This window comes from Pantherophis guttatus, chromosome 4 (genome assembly GCF_059756535.1).
Source record: "Pantherophis guttatus breed Tessera chromosome 4, ASM5975653v1, whole genome shotgun sequence".
Taxonomy (NCBI): Eukaryota; Metazoa; Chordata; class Lepidosauria; order Squamata; family Colubridae; genus Pantherophis; species Pantherophis guttatus.
In genome coordinates, this window is record NC_142066.1 from 9,287,672 (window position 1) to 9,305,296 (window position 17,625).

General features: G+C 37.6%; 1 protein-coding gene across 1 annotated transcript; it reads left to right on the forward strand.

Annotated features, from left to right (window-relative positions):
* The first annotated feature begins 235 nt into the window (after window positions 1-235).
* LOC148113688 (vomeronasal type-2 receptor 26-like) lies at window positions 236-17,159 on the forward strand. The gene is made up of 4 exons (XM_087893277.1): window positions 236-468; window positions 8,169-8,172; window positions 16,009-16,135; window positions 16,261-17,159. The coding sequence occupies exons 1-4, from the start codon at window positions 236-238 to the stop codon at window positions 17,157-17,159; spliced, it is 1,263 nt and encodes a 420-aa protein (XP_087749403.1).
* Window positions 17,160-17,625: the final 466 nt, after the last annotated feature.

Sequence of the window (17,625 nt, forward strand, 5' to 3'; positions counted from 1 at the left end):
GACAAGGACAATCCAGCCCAGTGGCAGATAGCAAACAGCAGCCATTTTGCGTGCCAAATTCAAGCAGAGCGAAGCACAGCAAGAATGATGGTATTTCACCTGCCAACGCCATTCGACCCAGCAAAGAAGTAGGACACTTATATGACCGGATTTGAGTGCTTCATGGAAGTGAACAATCTCCTTGCATTGTCGGATAACCGGAAGCGAGCACTATTCCTGAGCCACTGTGGGCACGATGACTTCAACACCACTGAAGCCCTATCTGAGCCAACTCCAGTGGAGACTCTTGGCCAAAATGTACCTGACGTTGCAGGCTGTGCTGGATGAGGCTCGGGCAACTGAGTTGTCAAACAAAGCAGCTGAGTCACAACAGAAGCTGGCCACCATGCCAGCAGTCACAAAGCCAATGGCCACGGTACATGAAAACCTCTATCACGATGAGAAACATGACGGAAGCGGATGTGAAGTGTATTGCACTGACTGAAAAAGGCCCACAGTAAGAGAAAATAAGAGGCAACCTTGTGCCAGCTTCGGGGCTCAGCACCCTGTCGCTATAGAGATGGCATTTGCTGCTCTTGTGAGTGAAAAGGACATTTGGCTAGGGTCTGTCAAGCCAACCTGCCCGTTTACCCATGATCTGGCACCAATGTGACTAAAACAGAAGGTCCAAGACTGACAAGGTGAGAAGCTTGGAATCCCAGGCGTGAATCTACCAGCGCGAAGGCTCTTGAAACCAACTATCAAACCAGAATAGGGCAAGCAAGCGTGCCCTGCAAGAAAAAGATTCATGTCACTATCCAACTCGAGGGTTCACCCTGTGAAATGGAGATAGACATGGGCTCGTCGGTCACAATAATGTCATGGCAAGCATTGAAGTTGGCAGTTCCTGGCATACAGAGAACAAGCTAGACCACCAAGCCTTGTAACTCAGCGACTATCAGGGAAATTGAATCCCTGTCATCGGTTGACTGTCATCGGTCCTTCAAGGTGCAGTTCAACAAGTTCCAGGGGAATCTGTCCCTGACCTTCATCAGAGGCAACTTTCTGAACCTCCTCAGGCTTGATTGGTTCGATGCCCTGGGTCTTGGTGTTACCGGCATCAATGCCATTGCCTGTTCCTGGACGGATGACCTCATTTGGGAATTCCAGGACGTATTTAACCCAGAGCTAGGCAAGTATGTGGGCACCCCCATTTCCTTCAGCTTAGACCCCAAGATTTTCCCCATCCAGTTAAAGCCCCGATGAGTTCCCCCTTGCTCTTAAACCAAGGATAGACAAGGAAAAGGACAAACTAATTAAGCAGGGAATCCTGGAACCGTAGACCACGTGAGGTGGGAAACCCCAATAGTGACCCCGGTCAAGATTGATGGGTCAGTGCGCATCTGTGTGGATTATAAGTGCACAATAAATAAGGCACACCAGCAGAGCATATACTCAGTGCCAATAGTCCAACAACTGTTCATTCCCTGGGCCCTGGACACCTATTCGCTAAATTAGATCTTGTGCAGACACACCAGCAGTAGCTGGTAGATGGCGCTACTGTGGAGGCACAGACAATAGTAACACATAGGGGTGCTGCACCGGCCTGGATGATCATTGGGGCATGCCGATGCCCTCAGCCATTGCCCCTGCTGGACTTGTTGGATGACCTGACACCAGGACTCCCTGTCATCTTGATAGACTGCCTGGATTCTGGCCTTGTAACTTCCGTCAATGTGGCCAAGCACTCAGCTAAGGATGCAACATTGAACTGGGCGTGGAAGGGGTGGCCAGAGGCCCCATTCGGGGCAGAAGTCAAACAGTTTGCCAATCGGCAGCACGAGATTTCCTCACAAGGAGGATGTTTGCTATGGGGTGACAGGGTAATGATACCTCAGAGTTTAAGGTATTCCATATTGAAATCATTACATGAGGGCCATCTAGGGATTGTCTGGATGAAAGCCCTAGCCCGAAGCTTTGTGTGGTGACCGAATATGGATCGGGAGATCCAAGAGTGTGGTAGCCAGGTGCTCGCCCTCTCAAGAGTCTCGGCCAGTTCCTCCTATAGCACCAGCTCAAGAGTGGGAATGTCCCTGGGCCCCCAGGCCAAGAATCCATATTAATTTCACCGGGCCCGTTCAAGGCCAAACCTTCTTCGTAGTGGTAGACACCTCTTCCAAATGGATGGAAATTATCCTAATGAGCATTACCATGGCAGAAGCTGTTAATAAGGTCCTCATAGGCTACTGGATGTCCTGGTGTCATATTATGGGCCACAACTAACCGCTACGCAATTCTAGGGGTTCCTAGCAGAACTAGGGATATGCCATGCCCTCATAGCACCTTTCCATTCCAGTAATGGCCTGGCGAAATGATCTGTTAGATCATCCAAGGAGGCATTAGGCAGACTGGTACCTGGGGACTGGCAGGAGAGAGTAGATAAGTTCTTCCGGTATCAACACATAACACCCAGTGTGATTACAGGAAAGAGCCCAGCAGAGCTATTAATGGGCTGCCGACTCAGGTCTCTACTTGACCACCTACACCCCAGCTATTGCCCAGAAGGGCGGGCTGTCAGAGACGCTAGCTGCTGGATTGTACGTAGTTGTGAATAAAAGAGTTGTTGTCGAAAGCCTGCCTCCTGTCTCTCTATCCACGAATCTAACAGTGTTTGTGCAAAAATGTAGGGTTTATTTCTAATCTATAACTTCTCTACCTTTCAAATGCTTCTAGATGTGGGAAAAGAAATAACATTCTTTAGAATATATGAAAGTGTTTGTCAGAGAATGTGCAAGATTTTTTTTTTGAAGAGTTTTAGAGAGCTTAATGTAATTTTTTTTTAAAAAAAATGATCTATGTTGTTACTCCCCAGAAAACATGCTTACCATAAATGACTGATACCTTCCGAATCCATTCGTTTTCTATTTTGTGAAAAATTGATAGAAAATAAATGTGGTATCTTGAAAAAAAAGCTCTGTTTTATATATTCTATTGCAAATCTCCCTTATACGTCTTTTGTTGGCTTTTGCTCATTTTTTAAAAAAAATAGCTGAACCAGCTCATCAAAACAAAATAATTATATGCTAGAGGAATTACTGTAGGCCAAAACATCAAAGGCTGCACAGAAGGCTATAGAAATTCAGCAATCATGAAGGTATCTGTTTGGCTATAAAGAGAGTTTGGTACAGTGAGTAGTCATGTCTCTGTCAGATTCATTGCTACAGGTTTCCTCACACTGTTTTTTTCTGGTACAGTACATGTTCAGATCCTAACCCTTGTGATAGTCAAGATAAAAATTTGTACTTGCATGGATGTTCAAACAGAAAATGATCGATTTTCTCATTAGATATATTCTCAAACATAATCCTTAGATCTATCTTTAGATGAAGTATTGGATTATATATGCTTCCCTATGGGTGGGATGGAAGGCAAAACATTTCCACAAGACCATTAAGATGTTTCTCCTGATGTTTTGGGTGCATAAAGTAGGTTCTCTAAGCTGCCCTGCAAGTGATGCTTTCCTTGTTCCACATGAGTGGTACCAGCCTGGAGACTTCATCATTGGTGGGATGGCATCTCACGTCATTTACCACTTTTTAAAAATAGAATTTGATGAAAACCCTGCTAGAACACCTTACGAGGTACCAATGTAAGAATTTTTCTTCGCTATCTAATCTTATCCAATCTCGAAAATCCCTTATATGAGTAAATGATTTGTGTGCACAAATCTTTTTTTTTAATGTAATCTATGCTTTCTGTGTCTTTCAAATGCATCTGGTTCTGACAGAACAAATATTTTTCTTTACATTTTTTTAAAGAACCTTCACTCACCTTGTTAAACATCTACTGAGGTTAAGGTAATTTTAAAACGATTTGGCATTATCTCTCCTCACCAAACATACAGTAAATGAGTGAAACCCGATTAATGTATTCATATAGCATTTTCTGAAAATGTTGTAAAAAACATAGTCTTTTGAAAAAAGTTACTACTTGCATATGTTGCAATATATATTTGTTGCAAGTCATGGAAATAATGTGTAAAATTGTAAATTTGTATTCAGTAGAAATTACCAATAAAGGAGAATATGTGTAGCTCAGGGTTGAAATGAGGGGTCCTTGGTGCTCTCTGAGATTGGTTATTTTCTTGTAGACTTTTCATTATCCATCCTCAGTACCAGGCATTGATGATATTACCTATTTTGGATAATGAAATGTCTCCAAGAAAGCCAACAAGCTCAGAGAGCTCCAAGGACCCTCGGTAGAAATTATTAAGAACTTTAGAATAGTGATGATCTTTTTACTACTGTCAGAGAAAGAAATAGAATAGAATAGAATTCTGCATTGGCCAAGTGTACAACAGTTAAAGATAATCATAGGGTACAAATAAGCAATCAAATCATATTAGGAAACAGCCAATATAAATTGTAAGGATACCAGCAACAAAGTTACAGTTATACAGTCATAAATGCTTGTTATTCATACAGAAATGGTGAGAATTGTCAACTTACTTTTTCAACTGGGTTATTTAAAACATTTGCAGTGTAATCACCAAATTTCATCAACATGTCCTTGCCTTGGCCTTTGCTGTGAAGGAGATCAATGAGAACTCCCAGATCTTACCTAATATCACTCTTGGGTTCCACATCTATGACAGTTACGTACATGCGAGGATGACCTATCGCACGACTCTAGACCTGCTTTTCAAATCCCAGGAATTTGTCCCTAACTACAAATGTGATAGCCAGAAGAATCTCATGGCTATCATTGGAGGATTGGATTTTGAATCATCGTCTTATATAGGTGAACTGACAGGTTTCTTCAAGATTCCACAAGTAAGCTGGAAATTCTATATTTTGTTCTTGTTATGGAATATATAATGAGCATCAAAGATTAGGTTTAGGTATGTGTTAAGAGGATGTGTGGCTTACCGTTTACTAATTAGCATTCTTTTCTGAAACTATAATACCAAAGACCAATGCCAAATACAGAAAGTAAGTATCCAGAGTATTCCATAACTGAGGGAAATTGATATAGTTCTCTTGCTCCTATTGAAACAATTGTTCTCTTATACATCTCTGAAGTAAATCCAAATAATTCCTTTCTATATTAATATTTAGAAGAATTCTTGGGAATATGTTCCCTGAACGTATTTCAAAAGAAACTAGATAAGGAAAAATATATTTGATTTAGTATTTCAACAGAATACTATTCCACTCTCTTATAGTTGACATATGGCTCATTAGTCCAAAAGGAATTTCAGACCAGTAAACTCTCTTCACTTTATTCCATGGTCCCAAAAGAGAACCATCAGTACATTGGGATTATCCAACTGCTTCACCATTTCAAGTGGACATGGATTGGGATTTTTGCTGTTGATAACAACAATGGAGAAAATTTCTTACAGAAAATGCAGCCCTTACTCTCACAGAATGGAATATGTTCATCATTTATACAAAAGCTTTCCGAACTAGTCCATATGGAAGACTTTGCAGGAGTTTATCAAACAGTCTTAGTTATCTCCATTAATATGGTGAATAGCAAAGCCAATGCATTTGTCGTCTATGGAGAATCCTGGGCAATTACATGGCTAAGAGCTGTCACATTTTTTGTAGATCCTGAAAGAAAGGAAACTGCATTGTTTAGAAAGGTGTGGATCATGACTGCACAGATTGATTTCATATTATCTGGATTTCAAGTCAGTTGGGATCTCCAGATGTTCCATGGAGCTATTTCCTTCACTGTTCACTCCACAGAAGTTGTAGGTTTCAAGGAATTTCTTCAGACCATCAATCCTCTTTCAGTCTACAGAGATGGGTTTCTGCAGGATATTTGGGAACAATCATTTGATTGTTCATTTCCAAAACCAGAACTACAAGAAATGCATAGTAATCCATGCCCTGTGCAGAAGAAGCTAGAAGATCTTCCTGCACCTGTGTTTGAAATAGAAATGACTGGCCACAGCTACAGTGTCTACAATGCTGTTTATGCGGTGGCTCATGCTTTGCAGGCTCTGTTCACATTACGTTTCAATAGAAAAAAAGCTATAATGGGTAAACAAACTGGTAATCTAGATCTCCAGGCTTGTCAGGTATTCTTTCTGCACTGGACACTATTTTTATTTCAATGAACAGTTTGATGTAGAATTATCTTTTGAACCCACTGTGGAAAGTCTTAATGTTTTCTACATTTTAAGTATGGGAAACAACCTATAAATAAGGAAATATTTCCTGATAGTGAGAATAATTAATTAGTGGAAGTGTTGCCTCCAGGGAATGCATGCTACATCACTGGAGATTTTTAGAATAGAATAGAATAGAGTAGAATAGAATAGAATAGAATAGAATAGAATAGAATAGAATAGAATAGAATAGAATAGAATAGAATAGAATTTTTATTGGCCAAGTGTGATTGGACACGCACAGAATTTGTCTTTGTGCATATGCTCTCAGTGTACATAAAATAAAAGATAAGTTCAACAAGAATCATAAGGTACAACACTTAATATAACAGATTCAGAAAAACTAGTTTCTGTTTTCTTAATTTCCATTATTCTGATCATTGAGAAGCTACTATATAAATTACAACAGAATAAAAGATTTGGAAAGGACCTTGCTGCTCCCTCCCCAAGAAGGAAACCAGATACACTTTCTGACAAATGGTTGTCCAATCTCTTTTTAAACACCTCCAGAGTTGGAGGTAAACCACATCTGGAGGTAAACCATTCATTAATTGTTCTTTCAGGAAATTTCTGCTTAGTTCTAGGTTGGTTCTCTTCTTGATTAATTTCCATCAATTTCTTCTCATCTTGCCTTCATGTTCTTTTGATATTGGAAGACTGCTATCATGGCATCTCTAGTCCTTCTTTTCATTGAACTAGATATTCCTACAACCATTCTTTGATATACTTGAGTGGGCCTGAGATCATATCTTCCACTTCCTTCTGAACTTTGGGGTGTAATCCATCTGGTTCTTGTAATTGGAACTTGTCTAGAGCAGATAGGTGATCTCCTAAGATTATCTTGCTTATTTTGACTTATTTTGAGGGGGGTGGGTGGGTGTAGATAGGTTGGACTGTTTTATGTAAAGACACATGCAAGAAAATAAGTTTTCTCCAATTAATGAACCAATTGTTTTCTTGATCTTTTGCTTCATTTTTACATTTTGAAAGATCCTTTTTTAAAATTATTTTTTACTTTAGTCACAAGCCTTAGTTTATTTTGAGCCTTAGCTTTCCTGACTTCATTTTTGCAGGTGCAATCTATATGCTGATATTCTGCCTTAGTTATTTGCCCCTCTTTCCACTTTTTATACTTCTCCTTTTTGTCTTTCAGTTCATCAGAGAGATCTTTTTTGAACCATGCTAATTTTTTTTTTTTTGAGATGTCTTATTTTTCTTCTTCATTGGAATTGTGTTAGACTGGGCTTTTGTTTTCCCCTTGAGAATTCTTTTTTTTATTATTGAAAAGACAGTGCCATCTCAGGATAACAATGCAAATAAAGCAGAGAGAGATTATTTACAAATTTTCCATATTATATCCATAGTTTTATACATCTTTGTTGTACTGACATTCAGAAACTTCCCTCTCTTGTCTCTATCCATTCGTAAAATTTATTCCATGTCCTGTAATATTTTTGAGTCTTCTTTATCTTTAATTTTTAAGGTTAATCTGTCCATTTCTGCACAATCCCAAATTTTCCTAATTACGTCCTCATCTGGTGGGATGTTCACATTTTTCCAATATTTAGCATACATAATTCTAGCTGCCATCAATAAATGTAACACCAAGTAGATGGTTGCTTTGTCATAACTTTCCGACAATATACCTGAGAGGCACATTTCTGGTTTGAACTCAATATATTGCTCAGTTATCATTTCTAGCCATTTATGAATTTTCTCCCAGTAACTCCTTGCTCTCTTACATGTCCACCACATGTGATAGTATGATCCTGGAGTCTGGTTGCATTTCCAACAATTGGCAGAGGACTTCTTATACATTTTGGATAATCTTGCTGGTGACAACTGCCACCTGTAAAACATTTTGTAAAGGTTTTCTTTATACGCCGCAGCCATCTTCAGTTTGCTGTTTCTCTCCCAAATTTTTAACCATTTTTCTAATTCTATGTTGTATCTGAAATTCTTTGCCCAGGCAATCATTGTTTCTTTAACTATCTCTTCTTCCATTTTATAGGCAGGTGAGAGCTGCAGTCTGGTAATATAATTCCCAGTCTGGGAACCCAAAACCGCCATTATTCTTAGAATCCTGTAATACTTTCAATTGCAGAGTCATTTTATTTAATTCATCAAAAAATTTCTTTTCTAATTTTACTGGTATGGTTTGAAATAGAAAGAGTAGTTTTGGTAGTACGTTCATTTTCATCACTGCAATTCTCCCTATCATCAATAACTGTACATTCCTCCACTTTTTCATCCTGTTTTAATTCGTTGTATCAGCTTTGTATAGTTGTCCTCTTTGATTGCCCCACACCTAGCTGTTAAGAAAATACCAAGGTTTTTAACCTTGTTTTCTATCTGTAGGTCAATTTTCTCTCTCAATTACTTTTTCTGTTTGTTGGTGAAATTTTTAACTAATATCTTGGTTTTATCTTTATTTATTTTCATCCCTGCCACCTCTCCATATTCCTCAATTTTCTTTATCAATTTAGGGCCAGTTTCTATGGGTTCTTCTAATATAAACACTAAGTCATCAGTGAAAACTTGGAGTTTCTAATTTCCATTCCTTTTATCTCTGTATCTTCTCTTATGTTCCTTGTCAATACCTCTAAGGTTAAAATGAATAATAATGGGGAGAGGGGACAACCTTGCTTTGTTCCTTTTTGTATACTAAAGCTTTCTGTTACATCTCCATTAACCAATTCTTTTGCGTTCTGTTGAGTGTAAATTTCTGTTACATTCCTGTAACTTCAACACCTACTTTCATTTCTCTTTGTTAGTGAGAATTACAATAAATCCAGTATGACTGATCCTCTACTTCCTGTCTCTACCTTTTATCATGCTTTAGGTATCAATAGGAATTATGCAGGAAATCATTATAGCTTGTAGAATACGAGATATTTAAAATGAAAATTTAGGGGTTTTTTTTCATTGTTTCCTCCAAAAAAATAATCAATTCTTCGAATACTTCAGAGTTTTCTGTCCTTATCAGAATTCAAGGGGAATGAATTAAAAGACGGTTCTTTTCAGAAATGGCACCTATGCTCTGGAACAACCTTATGTTTGCCATAATCTCTACCTCACATCTTTATTGAATAATGAGTCTCAAATTTTGAAATCTGGCTAAAGGAAATTTGTCATATTTTGCAAATATCTTTATTCCATTCAGGGAAGATTAGCTATTAGCTTGGTTTCATTATTGCTTAAGAAATGAACCTGAAACATAATTGAAGAAATTTGAGTAATCGCAATAGCCAATTTTCATTCTGCTTTAGTTCATTCTTCATTTTCCTTAAAATAACATCAAATTAATAATAGAGTGCTGTGTATAATTGTTATAATAATTGTTATAGGCCTGGGATGAACGAGTCAATGAAATGCGAATATGGTGTTCTCCTCTCTAATACATTGTATTCAACTCCCTTTCTCTTTCATTCTTTTTCAAATAGCTCCATTCATTTCTTCAAGGCATTGCTTTTAACAATTCAGCTGGGGAGAGAGTGTTCCTGAATGAGAAAGGGGAAGCAACAGGTGGATTCGACATCACCAACTTGATCACTTTTCCAAACAGATCCTTTCAGAGAGTTAGAGTTGGAAAGATGGATCTCCAGGCTCCAAAAGGAAAAGAATTATTCATTGATAAAGATGTGATTGTCTGGAACCCAGCTTTTAATCAGGTATCAAATTATTGAAGCAGCTAAAATTAATCCATTATGATCCCATATTAAATGTAGTCTGTTTAGAAATCTGATTTTTGGGTCTCTTTTAAATAAACAACGGCATATTCTTTTCAAATCTTGTTGATGATCAGGCACTCCTCAAATGGACAATATGATATTACTGTCAGATGTAAATGCCTTATTCTCTAATGTGTAAATAGTGTACAGACAGGGTATCAGGGGTTAACTTATTCTTCACTTCTTAATGTATTCATAATTCACCACTCCCACATATAGCTCCACCCATTGTATATATAAGGAGCTACCTACACCCTTTCCCTCGCTTCTATCTGTGAATATTCAGTGAATATAGAATGCCTAATGTAAATAAAAGAATATATAGTTAAATCTTTAACTCTTGCTAATCTTATTGAGTCTGATCCTGAAAATATTGCAACAAATTGGTAGCAGAGGATGGTTAATTGACTCAATAAAAAACTTTAAAATGTCTAAGAAAGATAGGCCCAACACCAGGGCCTACAGCAAAGAAATGGAAACGGAACAAGAAATAATCAACGAATCCACGAATGCAATTTCGAGAGAATCCGAAGAATACACCACTGAAGACGAAGAAATAATTGATGACCAGGAGGAAATCGAAATAGAAAATAACGAACTCAGGTCAGAGATATTAAAACTATTAAAAAGCCAGAAGAATGATGAAAGCCTCATCGCGAACCTCCAAGATATGCTGAAGAACAGCGGAGCAGCGAGAGAGAAAAACATCACCAATGAAAAACCTAAAGATCCAAAAATAGTGAGTGATATGACTGCGGAGAAAATCATTACAAAGAAGAAAAACGATGATCCCGCGCGAAAATTTGAATGGCGGCCATCTTGGTTTCAACCGGCCTCCAAGATGAACGAAGCAGAACCAATCAGCAAGCTCAATTCAAAATTTCTGGCGCGAAAAATGTTATCAGACAACGAAAACAAAAAAGAAGATTCAAACACCTCAGAAGAATCAGAACCAGAAAGTGAGGAAGATCCAACAAAACACCAAATAAAATCAGCGATGAAAACGCTCTTTGCTGCATTTGGACCAAAACTGAAAATTACTAAAAAGATGCCGAAAAAGCGAACGAGCAAGCCAATGCCTCAAGACCTGCCCGCTCCCATCCTGACTACTAGAGCGCTGACGCCAGAACCCAGAGAGCCCTGCCGATACCGCCCTACGCCGCAGACCGAAGCAAGCACCAACGCTCTCAATAGAAGAGGAAGAACAGCCACCGTCGTCAGAACCCCCAAAGTCGAACCAGAGACCGACTCGTCTGAAGAAGAGCAGAGCGAGCAAGCCGCAATGAGGAGAACCTTCCACGACGACGCCGAAGAAGAAATGAGCAACGCGCATGCGCGAAACTACGCTGACGATCCGGGAAGACATGAACTGGAGAGAAGATCATGCAGACTCGTAGTGAGCATCCCCACGCCGTTTTGCAATTTTCTGCATTTACGAGACCACGGACTACCTCAGGTTGTAAGTAATGGACCCAATAATGTCGGAAATTTACCCAGTGACTTCCCAAAACTAAGGGTTGATGGCATTAATTTACAAGAATGGTATCAACAGCTCCAGGTTGTCTTTATGAAGGAAAACTTACTGTTTTTTATCACTAGTCCCCCAAAAAGACCTTGGACACTAAAAATAGATTGTTTACACCATAGAGCTTTTTTCTTAATAATATCTAGTGTGTCTCCTGCAATGTATCACAGCATTAAGCCAAATTTGACTGTTTCAGAAATTATTCAATGCATGTTTAATTTGTTTCACAGTGACAGTGTAGCTACCACCACAAGGATATCTAAAGACTTCTTTTCATCTAGGATAAAACCAGGGGTTTCCATAAGTGAACATTTAATATCTTTGAACAAAATAAGGGCTGAACTGCATTTGAGGGGGGAGGTGATTTCAGACCAAACAATGAAAAGTGTTATTATCAACTCACTTGATCCATCATGGGACAATTTTATGTCACATTTAGACACAATCAATCTAGGATATTTATCCATAGAAAGTCTATCTAACAAGTTGATAACAGAAGATAATTCTAGAAGGAATCGTTCTAACAATCACACAGAACATAAACCATATAGGAAAGTAGCTTTCCAAGAAAAATATAGTGGAACATTTAAATGTCATAATTGTGGATCCAGGGAACACAATAGAAGAGATTGCCCAAAATTCTTAAAAGAAAGATATAGATCAGAATACAGAAACAAATATGATTATAGACAGCCTTCCATAGAAAGGCATAGATATAGGAGCCCACCAAATCACAGAGAGAATAAAGGGGGCAGAGACAATTCAAAGGATAGAAAGTCTGGTTCACTGAATGGATTAAATAAACAAGACAACACTAACACACAACAAAGTGAGAACAATAATTGGCTTATTGATTCTGGAGCAACTAATCACAACACTAATAACAAAAGTATATTGTCTTCATTTGCAGAAGATAAATTTGTAATTAAGGTAGCTAACCAAGAAAAGGTTCAAGTATTAGGTAGAGGAAATGTAACCTTGCCTGGTCTAGGAAAAATAGAGGGGGTATTACTAATACCTGAAATACCTCATAACATATTAAGTGCCATAAAACTAAGCAGAGATTCTGACATTAACATTGTCTTTTCAAAAGGAAAGGCAACTTTGGAAAAGAATAAAATAAATGTAGGCACTGTGGTGACTAAAGGAGGCCTACCTTATCTGATAACAAAAGAAAAATGGTTACATAACATTGATTCAAATATGGAAGATTGTATTGAAATAGATGATGAGAATGCTAGCAACAGTGACAATGATGAATGTAAAATATCTCATGATCACACAGATGCACACAACGATAAGAAGCCAAAGATAGGTAAACCAATTCATGATGAGTGTGCTCACATATTGCATAGGAAGTTAGGACATGCCAGTTTTCCTGTAGTGCAAAAAATGACTGAACACGCAGAAGGTGTTAAAATAAAAAATTGTGAAAATTATCTGGAATGCTCAGTATGTAAATCTACAAAACTAAAAACTAGTCCCAGGCCAAGAAAATCTACCAGATCAACTAATAAAATTTTTGATTTAGTACACATGGACTTAGTTGGTCCATTAACTCCATCAATCACTTATAGAAAACGTTACTTCCTGACAATAGTGGACGATTATAGCCGCTATGGATTTGTTTATACTTTAAAACACAAAGATGAAACATTTCAAAAATTTAAAGAATTTTACAAACGCATAGAAACACAACACAACATCAAAATAAAACAAATTATGACAGACAGAGGATGCGAATTCATGTCTAAAGAATTCTCACAATGGTTAAAAGACAAAGGAATGTTACATTACACATCTAGTCCATTTTCTGCGTTCCAAAACGGGATTGCAGAGAGAAAAAATTCCACATTACAAACCATGATTAGATGCACATTGGAAGATGCTGGCTTAAGCAAACAATTCTGGTCAGAAGCCTTACATTATTCAAATTACACACAAAATAGAACATGGTCCAGCATTGTAAATAAGACACCATATGAAGTGATGTATAATAGAAAACCAAAATTAGCACACATGCATATATTTGGAGTCACAGCAGACGTACACATACCTAAACAATTAAGAAGAAAAGGAGAAAATGTGTCCAGAAGACTCAGATTTATGGGATATGAGACTGGCACTAAAGGATACAGATTCATTGATAGTAACAACAAATTTATAGTCTCCAGAACAGCTGTGTTCCATGAACAAGCTAACTGGTCTAAATTACATCTTAATGAGATATTCCCAAATAAACATGAAGATACAAAACCTCATGAGAAAGGGACTATAGAAAAGCAAAATATCAACAAATATAAAAACAAAACCAAAACTTGGACAAATAGCCAACACAAAATAAAGACAGACACACTAACAAAAAAGGAAGCAAGATATTTGCATGATAACGATAGTAAACCCGAAAAAATCATTAGAAACACCAGAAATCAAATGCCAAATAAATACAAGGATTATGTAATGCACATGGATGGTGAACCAACAACACCCAATACATACGAGGAAGTGTTAAAACTTCCTCACGAAGAAAAGGAAAAATGGGAATTAGCAATGAAGAAAGAGATGGAAAGTTTACAAAGACTAAATGTATTTACACCTGCAACTGCACCTAAAGATAAGACAATTATTGGTACCAGGTGGATATATAAAATTAAGAATTTAGAGGGAGGAAATACTCTATACAAAGCTAGATTAGTTGCACAGGGTTATGCACAGAAATATCCGGAGGACTATACTGACACGTATTCCCCCACTGTAAGAACAGAGAGTGTCAAAACAGCTCTAGTGGTAGCATCAGCACTCAATCTTGATGTATTCCAATATGACATACAGACTGCGTACCTACACGCAAAATTAGATAAAGAAATATACGTGAGAGCACCTCATAGTCAATACACAAACAGAAATGAGACTTGGTTGTTAAACAAGAGTTTATACGGGCTAAAACAATCTGGTAAACGGTGGTATGATTGTTTAGTAAAAGTACTTAAGACCATGGACTTCAACGCTACCACTGCTGATAATTGTTTCTTTGTCAAGAGGGGTGATGATTACATTGAATTTGTATTGATTTATGTGGATGACATTTTATACATAGGAAAACATAAAGAAAGAAGAGAAACTTTTGTAACTAAACTAAATGAGCATTTCTCATTGAAATCTTTAGGCAAGGTAAACAAATATCTTGGTGTCCAAATTAATAAGACAAAAAGGGGATTCAAACTTACCCAGAGAGATAAGATCATAGAACTTTTAAATAAATGCAACTTAAACAATGCCAAACCTTGTGATACCCCTATGCAAACTGACTTTCTAAGAAATTCTGATGAATCTTCTCCCGAGTTCAAGGACAATACATTCTATAGATCAATCATAGGTTCACTCCTTTACATATCTAATTGGACTAGACCAGATATCGCTTTACCACTTAATTTATTATCTAGGCATGTCAGCAAACCAACAATGTATCACTGGGAAGCTGTTAAAAGAATTTTAAGATATCTAAAAAGTACACAAGACTTTTGTTTAATGTTAGAGCCTAATGATATTAAAGAACCAAAGCTTACCTGTTATGCAGATGCAGATTGGGCTGGAGACACCTCATGCAGAAAAAGTACATCTGGTTATGTATTTCTCTTAAATGACTGTCCAGTTTACTGGTACACTGGTAAACAAGAACTAGTGGCCACTTCAACGACAGAAGCGGAATATGTTTGTTTATCCAAAGCCGCAAATAACCTTGTATGGTTTAATGATTTAATTTCAGATGTCTGGAAAAAACCTGCTCTGCCCTTTGTTATGCATGAAGACAATAAAGCAGCCATTGAAATATCTAGATCTGATGCCATTGGACAAAGGTCCAGACATATAGATATAAAATTTAAACATGTGAGACAATTATCTCAGGATGGATTTATTAAAGCAGTGCATTGCGACACTTCAGAACAATTAGCTGATATATTGACAAAGCCTTTACCTTCTAAGCAGCATAAATATTTAACCTCTAAGTTGTATGTTTTGTATTGTCCTGAATCTGAGTGTAACTGGTGTTGTATAACGAATCGGCATTTAGAGGGGGATTTGTCAGATGTAAATGCCTTATTCTCTAATGTGTAAATAGTGTACAGACAGGGTATCAGGGGTTAACTTATTCTTCACTTCTTAATGTATTCATAATTCACCACTCCCACATATAGCTCCACCCATTGTATATATAAGGAGCTACCTACACCCTTTCCCTCGCTTCTATCTGTGAATATTCAGTGAATATAGAATGCCTAATGTAAATAAAAGAATATATAGTTAAATCTTTAACTCTTGCTAATCTTATTGAGTCTGATCCTGAAAATATTGCAACAATTACAATGTAAAAGACATGATTGCATTTTTGGTTTGGATTTGAATCAGAAATCACTAGAGTGGGAAATTTTTCATGAGATTGCCACTATGTGCAATTATGTACACGCCCCGTCCTTCAAACAGGACCTTTCCTACATCATTGCAATTTCCACATCTTTTTAGGTTGATGAAGTTGAAAAATTGAACAATCTGTTTTATCTATCTCCAACTTCGAAACCTTTTATTCTTATCACCAGGTTCCTCCACTTTCTCGATGCAATGATCCTTGTTTACCTGGATTCTGGAAGAAGGGGATTGAGGGAAATCAGTTCTGCTGCTATGACTGTGTTCCATGCCCACAAGGGAAGATTTCAGATCAGAATGGTAGGTTATGCATTCTACCATTTTTCATTAGAGTTTAATGTACTAGTTTAGGATGCAAACAATTAATGAAGTAATTTCTAATAATTGGAAAGCCTAGATGACAAATTCCTTGATTTTGCTTCCAGAAATGGATGACTGTTTTGAATGTTCAGAAGATCATTATCCAAATAAAGAAAAGAGAGGATGTATCCTGAAACTGCTGGTCTTTCTAAATTTTGAAGAAACCTTAGGAATTGGTTTAGCTTCAGCAGCTCTTGGTTTCTTCTTCTGGACATCTTGGGTACTTGGAATTTTTATTAAGTATCGGGATACACCTATTGTCAAAGCCAACAACAGGTTCCTCACCTACACCCTGCTTGTCTCTCTTCAGCTCTGTTTTCTCTCCTCTTTATTCTTCCTTAGCCAACCTGGCAAAGTGACCTGCCTTCTCCGACAATCAATGTTTGGTGTCACTTTCTCTGTGGCCATTTCTAGTGTACTGGCCAAAACCATCACTGTAGTTGTGGCTTTCATGGCCATGAAACCAGGATCTCAGATGAGGAGATGGGTGGGGAAAAGATTGGCCTTTTCTATTGTCCTCTCATGCTTTCTCTTACAAGTATGCATTTGTATTCTTTGGTTGTCAACATTTCCCCCATTCCCTGAGTTGGACATGAAATCAGAGCACCAAGAAATGATTTTACAGTGCAATGAGGGGTCAGCTTTCTTCTTCTATTGTGTCTTGGGCTACATGGGTGTCTTGGCCATTGCCAGCTTTATTGTGGCTTTTCTTGCCCGTAAATTACCCGACAGCTTTAACGAAGCCAAGTTCATCACCTTCAGCATGTTGGCCTTTTGCAGTGTGTGGATCTCCTTCTTTCCAGCCTATCTGAGCAGAAAAGGAAAAGCCATGGTAGCTGTGGAGGTCTTCTCCATCTTGTCATCCAGTGCTGCATTACTGGGATGCATATTCCTGCCAAAGTGCTACATCATTGTTTTGCGTCCTGACCTCAACCACAGGGAACAACTCACAAAGAGAAATTAGTACATCATGTGATCTTTCTGATTTAGCAGAACTTTTCAAAAAAGGAATAGAAAGACTGCTTCCTACAGGAAAATTATATACAAGTTTAGAAACAGACATTTTTATTTCTGTTAAATAATGATTTGTATAGGATATTTGTGATTATTAAGTTTTATTATGGTTGACCTTTCCAAAGTAAGTTCGCAAGTTGATGCATTTCAGCCTCAATAATACTCGTCCATGTCCAACTGTCCCCATTTATTTGTACTCATTTCTTATGTTTATATTCATGTTTATACTTATACTTGTTATCTTATACATTTTTGACAAATAAATAATAAATAAAATAAAATAAATTTCCATCATTTTCCAAGATTCTTTAACCTAATCCTTTCCCATTTCAACACTGCTGTTGAACTTGACTTTGATAATGTAGGTTTCTTGGTTCCTGTTAAGATATTTCAGACATTGACTCAAACAATGTTCA

Excerpts from the sequence above, each read along its gene's own strand:
- LOC148113688 (XM_087893277.1), top strand. The coding sequence starts at position 236 with ATGACTTCAACACCACTGAAGCCCTATCTGAGCCAACTCCAGTGGAGA. Across the intron at positions 16,136-16,260 it reads GAAGATTTCAGATCAGAATG|AAATGGATGACTGTTTTGAA; the intron begins GTAGGTTATGCA and ends TTTTGCTTCCAG.